The sequence below is a fragment of the Oryzias latipes genome, chromosome 9 (assembly GCF_053564925.1).
Source record: "Oryzias latipes strain Hd-rR chromosome 9, Olatipes_Hd-rR_3.1".
NCBI lineage: Eukaryota > Metazoa > Chordata > Actinopteri > Beloniformes > Adrianichthyidae > Oryzias > Oryzias latipes.
Window position 1 is genome coordinate 15,329,472 of NC_136245.1, and position 13,803 is coordinate 15,343,274.

General features: G+C 40.6%; 1 protein-coding gene across 1 annotated transcript; it reads left to right on the top strand.

The window, feature by feature from the left end:
• Window positions 1–1,194: 1,194 nt before the first annotated feature.
• Window positions 1,195–12,579, top strand: angptl2b (angiopoietin-like 2b). The gene is made up of 5 exons (XM_004072716.5): window positions 1,195–1,665; window positions 4,845–5,764; window positions 7,481–7,674; window positions 8,485–8,755; window positions 9,220–12,579. The coding sequence occupies exons 2-5, from the start codon at window positions 4,870–4,872 to the stop codon at window positions 9,417–9,419; spliced, it is 1,560 nt and encodes a 519-aa protein (XP_004072764.1). The 5' UTR covers window positions 1,195–1,665; window positions 4,845–4,869; the 3' UTR covers window positions 9,420–12,579.
• The last annotated feature ends 1,224 nt before the right edge of the window (window positions 12,580–13,803 follow it).

Genomic DNA, 13,803 nt, shown 5'->3' on the forward strand with positions numbered 1-13,803 from the left:
CATTCTTTTCTTTTATAGTCAACCAAACATTTTAAAGTCTAGAGTTTCTACTGTACTGTATCTTATGATTAAAGGTTTGCCACCATTTGTGAGATTTATTGCTCCAAATGGAAGAAAGCATTCATCCACTGCATTAGAAAAGAAGCTCTACAGCTCCTATTTGAAACAGAACTGCACACAAAAAAAGAGGTGAAGTAATGTTTGCACAGCTTTTTTTTTTTCCAACTCTACTTTGTGATGAACTAAAAACATGACAACATGGCTTATGTTGGGTGTGGCTACATGATACCCAAAACAAAACAAAACAAAAAAACCAACAGAACAGCAGCTGTTCCAGAACTAAAGCATAGTTGATCCGACTTTGCCTGATGGAATGAAGGTGCATTATTTCCATAAAGGTCATTTAAAATTTTATTTTCAAGAAATTTGAAGAAAGTGTCTGAAAAAGAAAAGAACAAAATAATCTTAGCAGACAGGAAATTCAGCATTACTGTCTGGGCAGAATCCAAACTCTTATTAAAAACAGGATGGAAAAAACAAAAGCAAACAAAACTTTTTTGCCTCTTCTTGAAAAAATTAGTACATCTCTGGCAGAAACGACCAAACTCCACTGACGTGTTTCATATCCTGTTGTCAAATAAAAACACATGGATGCGTGTAAGTTCTCCACCACTTTGGAGGCAATCACATTATCATTCCCTGTCATGATTGAGTCAACCGAGTGGGGATCCAGTCTGTTTCAGACATCCCTTCTGGGATAGAAACCTGGGTCAGCAGTCAAGGAGCAGCAGCAGGTTTCTGTCAATCACAAGATTCTACTTCCTCCCATCATTCTCTTTCTGTCACTGTGAGAAAGTGTGCATTCATGACCTGGTAGGATAAGATCAGTATCCCTGTCCACTACCAAAAAGTCATCAGCAGCAGCCAGACATAGTGGTGCTGGTATACTGGTGGTAAGGGGGCAGGGGGTCGGAAATTTGAGTAATATGTGTGTGTGTGTGTTTTGTGCATGCTTGTAGATGTCTTTTGTGCCATGGGGAAGAGGGGTGGGGAAAGACGGCTGTTGCTTTAAACAAGAATGCGTTCATTTTGAGGCAGACGAGGGTGGGGGTGGGGGGGTACTGCCCACCCCAAAAAAAAAACAAAAAAAAAACAGCTTTTTCATCATTTAAAAAGCAAAAGTGAGGGAGGTGCAGCTGAGAAAGACACAGCCTCTTGGAGCTGTGGGGCAGAAGTGATGGATTCAGAGCGCGGAAAGGTGACATTCTTCCCCTGACGGGCCACAGGCAGAACATAATCTGCCCTGGACTCACATTGTTTACCAGGAAATTGCCTTTATCACACAAATAGAGGCAACATCTGTCTAAGCAGAGGTTTCAAGAGGATTTTAGAACAACTTGACTGATGTTTGCAGGAGATTTTTGGAGAAGCAGGAATTTTGTTGGACAAATGTGGGTCTTTTGATAATAGATTTTAAAATTTTCTCCTCTGCTGGAGTGAACTGAAGGGACCAAGAGCGAGTTACTGCATTGGGCAGAGGACAGGAAGACAGCAACAGCGACGGTTGCAAACTTGGGATGACTTTCAACCAGAGCAAACTTCAAACACCTCTGACAACCAGGAGAAACGACTAGAGGAGCCTCATCAGATCAGTGTACTTATTCTGTAAGCAAAACCCTTTTTGTTAGCATTATAACTTCATTTCTTTTCCTGTAAATCTGAGTCTGTTTATTGTGCATGGAAGGCTCAAATGTGACACTACGTCACAAACTTGTCTGTGCGTGATGATCCTGATCTTTACCACACTCTGATAAACTTCAACTCAGTCAAACAATATTGCTGACACAAAGGTTACTCACTGTCTGAAGTCGCTCCTCACTCTGAAGCTCCAAAATGATTATTATGCAGCATCTGACTCACTTTTTGGCAACTCTGTTTCTTAAGGGGAACCAGATTCATTCTGCATAGAACATTAAGCTCAAGGTGTTTAATTCAGAAAGAAAGATGGGGATGACTTTTCTTGGCATTTCATGTGACTTCCCTAATAAAGTCAGTTTAAATGCTACATGGCATCCCTGAAGAATTGTTTTTACTCTTATTCAAGAAGGACAAGTTTGCTTCTCTAACACAAAAAAGCAGCTTCAGGATGTTCCCCTGGAAGCCGAAGGACAGGGAGGCAGGCGGATGAATCCTGTCTTTGTCTCTGTTGCCAAGGTTGTGTTTGGATAAGGAAGCTTCGAGGTACAATGTAGGAACTTATTGAAACAATTCCCAGAGACCTCCTGCCTCCCTGTTTGACTTTGCAACTGAAGTAGAAAAAAAAAACAACATCCAGAAGTGAGAGAAATACTGAATTAAACAGACATTTGCACACTGAGGGAAAATCAAAAATGACATGCTTGAGGAAAGAAGGAGATTACCCTCCAAGTAAGGAGTTCAGAGGAGAAAATTGGATCCATCACATGAATGAAGGAGGAGGAATTATCTCAAAAGCGCTAACAAGTGTTGTGCTTTCCTGCTGTGAACGATATGATGCCTTGAAGAAGTATTCACATAAAGTAGGACACTGGCAATAAATTGGGTCAGCAGATCCATCTCCTAGGGATGGTGAGGATGGGGAGGAGTGGTCCACCACTGCCACTGGCTCCCCATGTGAGCGCGGCAACTCGCTCTAATGAGGTGACAAAGAATGCGAAGAATGCCATGCTCACGCTGAACTGAGAGGGGCTGAAGTTAGAGACATGCGCCAGTCTGAGCACGGCTGCCCACCTCCTAATTAATACGTGCTGAGCATGCCCAAAAAATGTTTGAGAGGATGGCTGATCAGCACCACGGTGACCTCCCGCGCTGCACCAGCCTCTCATCCCTCATTAAACTCTGAGCACGATCCAGATCGAAGAGTCGTGTAAACACAGACTTACCACCTGAAGACAGTCAAACCATAACATGTTCGTGTGAAGCAGACTTTAAACAATTCCCACCTAATTCCCCTTCTTCATAGCCGGAGTAGATCAAAGGTTCCGGACGCTTCCGCACTGCAGTGACAAACAGAATCGTTGCAAGAAGTGACCACTCAACAGCCGCCTGTTCCAGCAAGCAACACCTGAGTATAATGAGCAATATGAGCTGTTAAAAGCTGCAGGAAAGGAGATGAATGCTCATTTGTTGTTGCCTCTGGGAGAATGTGGGTGGGTTAATAACAGGGTGTCTCTATCTGGGCAGATGGAAACTCTCTGAGGTCCCTGGGAGGCTGAGTGTTATTTGAAAACGGTGGCAGACACGCACTGCGTACATTTACAAATGTATTTCCATCACATGCAAACGGTTTCCTATAGTCTTTGAGGAAAAAAAAGCCTGAAGGAGAAGATTCCAGAGTAAAAGCTCATTCTTGATGGGGCAACATGTAATTTCTCAGGGAGAGAAAATGGCCAAATGCAGTCAGCAACACTTTAACAGAAAATGACTAAAGCATGTTAGTTTGGACTTTAATGTAAGCTATTCCCAATTTATTATAATTGCTAAATGATCTATGATTACTAGATTTAATGAGAAAGAACTTAGTGCACAATAATTTCTGCATAAACCTTTTCTCAAACTTCTTAACAAAAACATATTTTTGAGATTTGTCCCAATGGGTATCCTAATTCTCAACAGATACAAAGAGAATCTTTTTTTTTCTTTTTGCAAAGGCTCATGTTCCTGGAGAGTGGTCCATTTCTCTTCTCCATATCTGCAACCTAATGTAGTGGCCCCAGGCCCAGACTAACCAGGCATGGACACTTGTGACTTTTTACCAACTTCTGTCTTATCACTTTAAGAACAGTGGTCATTTACTCAAGGATGCAATGGGGCAAAAGGGAAAGGCAGAGCTTATTAACACCTATTATAATGGCTCCTTGTATTGCTGCATGATCAGAAAGGGTCTTTGTGGTTTCTGGGGAGGTATTACACAGCAGCCTAGCGTAGTCCAATCTGCAGCAGCTTTTAATTATGGAGCTCCTGGAGTTCAAGGCCTCTTCAACCTCAAACAGAGCTTACAGTAGCCACAGTGTGCTTCCTATGCATTTGATGAAACATTTCTAAAAAACCTGTCATCAATACCTGTTTTGGTATTACAAAACCAATTCTAATTCTTCTGATTTCTTAAGGAGTTATGAAGGTTGGGTCAAACATGCAAACACCAACATAAAACGTCTTTTTTTATGTCTGGGGGTGCAGATTTAAATATATAAGAGTGTAAAGCTGCAGTTGTGGAAATCGCCCAAAGAAAACATATCCACTTTGCAGCAGAATTGTAGCTTATTAAGTCAATTATCACATTAAAATCCAATTTAATCTGTTTTTCTTGGGTTTGAAACAGCTTGTGTTGACGTTTGGTAAGAGGTTTGACTGAAATATTACAGACTAAAAGCTTAATGTGTTAGAATATTGTCAAACCTGGCAACAGAGAGGTTTCCTTTTAACACATACATACATACATTGTGTTTTTTTCTCTGAAAAAGGCGCAACAACCTTTTTAATTGAATCTTTTCTTGTTACCTTAAATCCTAAGGAGCACAAATGACCTCTTACCTTATTTATCAGATGTTTACATAAACTCTGCCAGGCTTTTAACTGAAGTTAATGAAGGCTTGTGTATCCTGGCAGACAACCCTGTCTTTCCAATAACCGCATCAGTTAAAGGTTCCATTTATTATTTGTCAAATAAGAATTACATCTGATCCTTGCGGGTTAAAATAGCAAAAGTCAAATAAGTGGCATTCATAAAGTTGCATTCTTTTGCAAAAGTGATTTACCTATTATTGAAACTTATTCTTTTTTTCTTTTCTTGCTTTTCTCTTAAGGCTTTGGTGAGTTGGACACTAACTAATGGAGGCCCCTTCAATAGTCCTGTTGGGGGTCCTTCTTGTTCATGGACTAACTATTGGCGTCCATCAGACACACGGCAGTCTGGCAGCCAGTGGCCATGCCAAGAGCAAGACTCAAGAATTTGGGAGCAGCGAGGACGGTCTGGAGAAAGAGTTCCTCTATGCTGGAAGAAGATACAAGCGAGCTCCGGCTGAACAGCCCCAGGACAAGTGTTCCTACACTTTCATTGTGCCTCAACAAAAAGTGACCGGAGCCATTTGTGTTAACTCCAAGGACCCAGAGACTACACTGGAAAACCGGATCTACAAACAAGAGTTGGAGCTGCTAAATGTTGAGCTACAGAAACAGAAGAGGCAGATTGAGACCCTGCAACAGTTGGTTGAGGTAGATGGAGGCATTGTCAATGAAGTCAAGCTTCTGAGGAGGGAGAGCCGAAACATGAACTCAAGAGTCACTCAGCTGTACATGCAGCTGCTTCATGAGATCATTAGGAAGAGAGACAATGCTCTGGAGCTGGCTCAGATGGAAACCAAGATCTTGAACCAAACCTCCGAGATGCAACAGCTCACCGGTCGATACAAAGATCTTGAACACAAGTATCAGCACTTGGCTTCTTTAGCCACAAATCAAACGGCTGTTATTGCCCTGTTGGAGGAGCAGTGCCAGAGTCGACCCCCTCCCCGCTATCATCTGCCTATCCCCCAGCCAAGGCCGCAGCCGCCTCCAAAGCCACTTCCACAGGCACCACCTCTCAGCAGACCGTACCAACCGCCTGTTCTTCCCAGAAACAATCCAATCAGCAATGAGATCCAGAGTGACCAAAAGTCTATGCCACCTCTTTTACCAACAATGTCCATAGGCACTCACAGCCCACACAACACCGACAAGCCCTCTGGTAAGTCCAAAAACCAGCAAAAAATCTCCCTCAGTTGTTGAGCAAGGAGGTTGATGTCAGAAAAGATGCTTATCCTATAATTGCAATAGTTTAACTCAGAAAAGACAAAACATTTGTAGAGTAAACTTGTGCAGCTGGATGGACAGCTGGCCTCAAGCCCTAACAGTCTTTTCAGCACTTGAGCAGATTTTGAAAGAAGATGTAAAGAGGGGGTTTGCACGGCCTATTTCAGTTTCTTTTCATTAGAAACAGCTCTTTGGAGGAAAATGCTGGAAAAACGAATACATCATTTACAAGATGACTAGTGGGAGCTTGTTCCATTTTGGCATTTGGCACTAAATGCTTGCCGTGAGAACAGTAGTCTTTGTATGGATTATTTGAAAGGGGCAAGTATTTCCTACCCACAGCCTTACAACTAACACCCCAAAATGACACAGAGCCTTACTGTACCTGAAAGAGAGAGTTGAACACCAAAAAGGGAAAAAGTTGAGAAGACATAAATGTAAAAAAGCAGCAAAGCGGGTGGGATGGAGTCTACAAAATAACAGGAAAAGGCAAGTTCAAACAGAAAGAGATACCAAAATGATCTCATTTGTTCCAGCTGCAAAAGTCATACGTTCCACCAAAAAAAAAAATCTAATCAGGCAGAACAGAGCAGTGCGTGGCAGGGCAGCTCTCTGGCTCACATCTGTCAACAGAAACATTCCTGACATCAAAAACAATGGATTTGCACGGGTCAAAAGACAAACAGCAACTTTAAAGATTTAATCAAAACCAAATTTAACCAAAAACTACATCAAATAGGTGCCTTATTTTAATATTGCTTTACCTACACATATATTTCTAATCCTTCTCAGACACCCACCCTTCTTGCCATCCAAACCACCCTCAGCAATGCACGTTCAAGTGACCACTTTCACTGAAAAGTTAATGTAAATACGGGTTTTGGGCTTCTGCATTCAAAACTCTTGTTAATGCGTAGCTACACAAGTACAGCCATTGAACGTTAAACCAGGCTGAACTTTGACCAATCAGAGACTTGGATTTGGTAGTGATGTATGGATAGCGTCCCTTTAAATTAATGTAAGTGACAACTGTTTGAAAACTGAAAACTATTTCTAAGTCTTTTATATATCGGAATAGAACTATGAAAGACAAAGCCTGGAGCGAGATTCGGGGAATTCGCACTGCGTTGACATTTCACACCAATTCTCTTCCCACTGTAAATATGTTATAGTAAAAAAAAAAAAGAAGCCCCTCCCTGCTTGTCCAGTTTGAACACTATGGGCTACATGCTCGTTCAAAAACCTGCGTTTTGGGCATTTTTGAACGCCTGTTACATGCCCGCTTTATAAGACTGCCTAACAGCCAAAGAAGTCATTGATAACTGGAATGGAAGATATAATTTGAATGATGAATAATGAAATCAAAATTAATCTGCAAAATTGTTGAGGATAAACCTCTAAAGCAGGGAATGATAATTCAGCTCACTGCTGCTGTTTCATCATTCAGTATCTGATTCCACTTGCCCTCTCGTCATTCATTTCCCTAGCAAAAGCAGCGGCCAAAGACAATTTCAGCGTTAGAATGAACCCCTTTGCAGAAAAACGAATACCCTGTTGCCGAGTACAATGTCTATTATCTTTATTTTGCTGTTTGTAGCTTATAACAAAATATTTGATTGAGTTTTTAGGTGACTTTATGCCCTGTGTTCAGGTCCATTTAGAGATTGTCTGCACGCTCTGGAAGACGGTAACACGGCCAGCGGCATGTACCTGGTGAGGCCAGACAACTCCAACCGCCTTATGCAAGTTTGGTGTAACCAGAGACACGACCCCGGAGGCTGGACGGTGATCCAAAGGAGAATGGACGGCTCAGTTAACTTTTTCTGGGACTGGGAAACATACAAGGTACTTCCAACCTCACACCAAATCAAAGACCTCATAGTTTGGAGGGCAGGGCATGTCTTACATAAAGGTGTTTTGAGCCTAGCCAAATGTGAACAACCTGTGAAAAGATTATTGTTTGGCTCTCAAAGCACCTTAGTCCAATCCAACTGCCTCAGTCACAGCAACGTGACTCATTACTTCCACCGATGTCCTCCTCTTGAGAACAAATTTCCTCACATAAAAAGGAAATATGAGAATAAATAAATGGGAATTGAAGTCTTATTTGTTAGGAATCTTATTTAACACAGAACTATTCTGCTTTCTGAATATTACATTACAACAGTATTTTTTTCCTTCATGGAAACTATTTTCTTTATCTCCTGGAAAGCCTCTCCCAGTGGCAAACGGAGTTCACGGGTAAACATTTACTTTGAAGCCAACCAATCAAAAGATTCCCTTTTTTCTTAAAAAAAAATAAAAACAGGGAAACTGTTTTGCACACTTCCATCCACTTTGTGTAGTCATTAAAGAGAGTTTTCCCATGGTTCAAAGCACATAAAACCAAGTTTGGATCCCCGCCAGATCAAGGCGCATAGCTGTTTGAATCTCTTTGAGGAAACATTGCTTTCTGCAAAACCTTTTTCTAGTCTGGTGATCTTACTTTTTTGCATATTAGGGGGCTGATTAAAAAATATATCTTCAGTAATAACGGTAACAATTTTTTACAAGTGCTGGAGTGAAAACTCTTACTGCTCAAAGTTTATCAAAGAACATTCAGGAAAGATTTCCCTATTCTACTGATAATGTTTTCCTTATCGCCTTGCTTTACAGCAAGGATTTGGAAATATTAATGGGGAGTACTGGCTGGGTCTGGAAAACATCTACTGGCTGACAAACCAGGGAACTTACAAGCTGCTCGTCACGCTGGAAGATTGGTCCGGAAAGAAGGTGTTCGCAGAGTACGCCAGCTTTAGGGTAGAGAATGAAGCAGACTTCTACAGGCTGAGGTTGGGTCGTTACCATGGTAACGCCAAAGACTCCCTCACCTGGCACAACGGCAAGCAGTTCACAACCCTAGACAGAGACCACGACGTATTTCCAGGTAAATTTTCCATTTGGTTGTTGTAGATTTAAAAAAATGACCTCATTTGAGACTTTGACTTTATATAAGAACTGGACAGATTGAGTGTGATGTCACCCATAAAATAGGTTTAATTCAAGCTCCAATGAAATAAAGTTATTTCAGTCGCCATTTTTTCGCAATACGAACACTGCCATGTTGGAACCAGACAACGTCAGTAACCAGTGATTGGTCTGAGTTTTGTTGGAGTCTTGCAAGCATGTTGGAAAAAGGAATCAGAGCAAGAATGGTTATTCTGACAAATAGAATGACTGAGTAATAGCTGTTTATTTTTTAATAGAAAGCCAATGACATATTGGCTTGTTGCAGCCAGCGTGTACTTCCTGTTTGGAACACTAGTGAGAAAGGGTCACTTAGTCCTCATATACTGTCGATGTTTCATGTTCATGCCTTTAACCGCTTGTGTTCACTTTTTCTTTTTCAAGGAAATTGTGCACACTACCATAAAGGAGGCTGGTGGTACAACGCTTGTGCACATTCAAATCTGAATGGAGTTTGGTACAGAGGAGGTCACTACCGCAGCAACCACCAGAATGGAATCTACTGGTCAGAGTTCAGAGGAGAAGCCTATTCGCTCAAGAAAGTAGTCATGATGATCCGTCCAAACCCAAACACCTTCCTTTAAACACAGGAAATGCACATTGTTTCTCCCTCTACACAACATTGGCTTCTTTTTTTTTAGTGACAAGACCAGATGGAAAAAAATACAAATGATTAAGAAAGTGCAATATTAAAAATTAGCAGCCTCCTAGTTGTATTGTTTTCCAACATGTACATACATACTTGTTGCTCAGGAGATATTTTAAAATATTCTTTGGCAAACATGACATTTAGATAAGTAGCTGTAGTAGGAAACCAACTGTATGTATTTAGTAATTAATGAAAGATAGACACAGGAAACATATCCAGTGACTTTAATTGAGTTCTGTGCTACATTTGTAGTTTAAAAAAATCCACAGAAGCAGCAAATATAAAATGAGTTTATATCGGTTTCAATCCTTTAGGTTTACCCACATAAAATATCACCTGTGATAAAATACTGCTAAAAAACTAAACCAAACTTCAGGATTTTCTTTCCACTTGCTTTGAGCCACTATGACAGCACCTTTTAGTGGGATTGTTGGCTAAAACCCAGGTCTGCCCGATTATATATGCAGTGCCTTGCGGAAGTATTTGGCCTCCTTAAACTTTTCAACCTTTTGACACATTTCAGGCTTCAGACATAAAGATATGAAACTGTAATTCTTTGTGAAGAATCATCAACAAGTGGGACACAATCATGAAGTGAAACGAAATGTATTGGATATTTCAAACTTTTTTAACAAACTGAAATATTGGTTGTGTAAAATGATTCAGCCCATTTACTTTTAGTGCAGCAAACTCTCTCGAGATGTTCAGTGAGGATCTCTGAATGATCCAATGCTGACCTAAATGACTAATGATGATACATAAAATCCACCTGTATGTAATGAAGTCTCCGCATAAATGCACCTGCTCTGTGATAGTCTCAGAGGTCCATTTAAAGCGCAGAGAGCATCATGAAGAACAAGGAACACACCAGGCAGGTCCCAAGATGTCCCAAGCTTTAAACATCCCAAGGAGCACTGTTCAAGCGATAATATTGAAATGGAAGAAGTATCAGACCAATGCAAATCTACAAAGACCCGGCCGTCTGTCTAAACTTTCAGCACAAACAAGGAGAAGACTGATCAGAGATGCAGCCAAGAGGCCCGTGAAGACTCTGGATTAACTTCAGAGATCTACAACTGAGGTGGGAGAGTCTCTCCATAGGACAACAATCAGTCGTATACTGCACAAATCTGGCTTTTATGGAAGAGTGGCAAGAAGAAAGCCATTCCTTAAAGATATCCATAAAAAGTTTTGTTTCATGTTGGCCACAAGCCTCCTGGGAGACACACCAAACATGTGGAACAAGGTGCTCTGCTCAGATGAAACCAAAATTGAACTTTGTGGATACAATGCCAAACATTATGTTTGGCGTAAAAGCAACACAGCTCATCACCCTGAACACACCATCCCCACTGTCAAACATGGTGGTGGCGGCACCATGGTTTGGGCCTGTTTTTCTTCAGCAGCGACAGGGAGGATGGTTAGAATTGACGGGAAGATGGATGGAGCCAAATACAGGAGCATTCTGGAAGAAACCTGATAGACTCTGCAAAGGACCTGAGACTGGGACGGAGATTTGTCTTCCAACAAGACAATGATTCAAAACATAAAACAAAATCTACAATGGAATGGTTCACAAATAAGCATATTCAGCTGTTAGAATTGCCAAGTCAATGTCCAGACCTGAATTCAATCAGGTTTCTGTAGAAAGAACTGAGAACTGCTGTTTACAAACGCTCTCCACCCAACCTCACTAAGATCAAAGTGTTTTGCAAGGATGACTGAGCAAAAAATTTCAGTCTCTCGATGTGCAAAACTGATAGAGACATACTCACCCCTTTACAGCAAAAGGTGACGCTACAAATAAGGGGACTGAATCATTTTGCTCCCCCAATCATTTTGCTCCCCCAATATTTCAGTTTTTTAGTTGTTAAAAAAGTTTGAAATATCCAATAAATTTTGTTCATAATTGTGTCCAACTTGTTGTTGATTCTTCCCAAAAAATACAGTTTTATATATTTATGTTTGCAACCTCAAATGTGGCAAAAGGTTGAAAAGTTCAAAGGGACCGGATACTTTCCAAAGGCACGGTATGTCATTTAGGAGAGCTTGAACATAAGGAAAACGTGTTGGACAGTGCACCAGAAACTGCTCAGGCCCTTTTAATCTTTACTAAAATCACCCATTTTTATTGGAACAAGATTGTTTGTGCCTGGAATATTTCTTGGCCTAAAACTAAAATTCATTTACACATTGGGAAGCCGGATTTCTGCTTCAACGCTGATGTTTGTGGTCCACTGATATGACAGGTTGATTCAGACACATTTCAGATTAAATCTGATCTATCTGAACTAACAAATGACAAAAAAAGAAAAACTCCATTATTTCATCAATAGGAAAGCAAAAGTGAATGCAGCGGATGAACGTATCTAAACCTCCTAATAGTATCAGAAGTTTTTTTTTAAAGTCAAAATTACTGTTCAGTTTGGACTTTTGCTTTAGAACCATAATTTCGAAGATCCTCTACCAATTTTTTCAGAATAAAATTCTAATATTTCATGGCAGGATGTCATTTTTCTTCTACAGAGAAAGACATACTGCCAAAAAATAGTATTTTTACTGTCCTGCTGTCTGGCACCCCATATGGTCCTTAGCATCTTTAGATGGAAAATCCTTCTTTGAAGTTTGCCCAAAGCAGAACGTGGCTTTTATGTGTCTTCAAACTTTCACAGTAAGAGTTCTTCTTGGCACAGAAGAACTACATATGCACGGTAAAGGAAAGTCTTTTTTTGTGTGCAAAAGTTAATGTTTCGAGTGCTTTTAACTTTGGTACGCTGCAAAAACATTATAACTGGAAAACCGATGTAGATACATTCCTTGAACTTAAACATCATGTCTTAGGCATTAACTTTATGAATTTGAAAAAAAAAGAGAAAAGTAATGACCAAATGCACTCCCACAATGAACAAAAATGATGACTTGCTTTAGAAGATACCAATGATTTGCTTGTTTGGATCAAATGCTGCATTTACTGTACAAATTGAGAGTGTGATGTCAGTAGATCCGATTCAATGTTTTTGTACATAAGATATTTGTAATATAATGTACTGAAATCTTTTTGTCGATGTTAAGTTGCAATAAAACATGTACAGTTTTTTTTTCTTTTTTTCCTGATTGTGGTTTTCAAACAAGCAGTTGTGGCACTTTGAAACATTTTATTTCCCTGAATTATACAAGGAACACATATTGTTTCTCATTCTTTATAATGTTTGTCTGTTTTTTAATGACAATACCAAACCAAGTCAGATGAAAATTGTACAAATCAAGTCATCTCAGGGACGGAGCTGAAACATCATACATAAGGAGCAGGAGGGGGGCAGCGGACTTTGGAAGGGTGCCAAAACACCCGAGTGGAAGGCCATTAAAAATGAGAGCTGAATTATGACTTTTCGATTGTTTTTCAAAACAATCAATGGCAGAAACTCACACAGCTAACTTGATAGTATAGAAGCAAAGCTTAAAAACGCTATCTTTGCTTCTCTACATTATGCAAGTTGAAGGTAGAATTAAAGAACCCGAGGATGGCTAATGAAATGTGACGGCTTGGTAACACTAATGCATCCAGCAGTTCATCTGCTGACAGCAGGAAAACTCCTACTCTTCACATGGTGTCAGTGAGACTCCAAATGTGGTTGGAAACTGAAAGGAAATGGTTTGACAGGACATTGAGCCGAAGTTCATTCATGTCTTCTTTTGACACAGCACTGGAGGTTCAAACTTAGAGAACATCTGGGGGTCAAGAAAGTCGATGGAACAGAAGGAAAAATGTGCTGTGACATTCAAATACACACAGTCCAAACTTTGCTGGGAGGATGTGTGACAGAAGAGTTGTCTTACATTACCATGACAAACACAGGCTGCTGGATCTGGCCAATGATTCAGCAGGAGAAGCTCTCTCCTGCATGACAGAGGCTTTGGAGAGCACAAAGGATGACCTTCTTCAAGATTTTTGGCAGCTTTGCTTTTGTGGATGATGAATGGAATAATAAAATGTTCAAGCATTCAAGGATTAATGCCCATTTCATCTCAATACCAGCTGAAGTCTGCTTTGTCAATTTTCCTTATCGTGGTTAAACAGAAGATGGTGTCTAATTGTCTCCGTAAACAGAGACGACGGACCGATGGCTCACCGCGATGGAAAACGTTGAGTGAGGGTGGCCTCTTCTGCACCCATTCCTCAACTCGAATGGAAAACCCTGAGCAGACACGGCGCTCAGTCAGCACAAAGGGAACCGCATTTCCTGAGGCCTCCAACCTGGCCCTGTTGCTGGCTCACATTGTTGTCTCACATCTGTAAAAGTCTGTCTGTGCATGTTAAG

Bases quoted from the DNA above. Each gene is read 5' to 3' on its own strand.
- angptl2b (XM_004072716.5), top strand. From the start codon at position 4,870: ATGGAGGCCCCTTCAATAGTCCTGTTGGGGGTCCTTCTTGTTCATGGA. The intron at 5,765-7,480 runs GTAAGTCCAAAA...CCCTGTGTTCAG, and splicing joins CAACACCGACAAGCCCTCTG to GTCCATTTAGAGATTGTCTG. The intron at 7,675-8,484 runs GTACTTCCAACC...CTTGCTTTACAG, and splicing joins GGGACTGGGAAACATACAAG to CAAGGATTTGGAAATATTAA.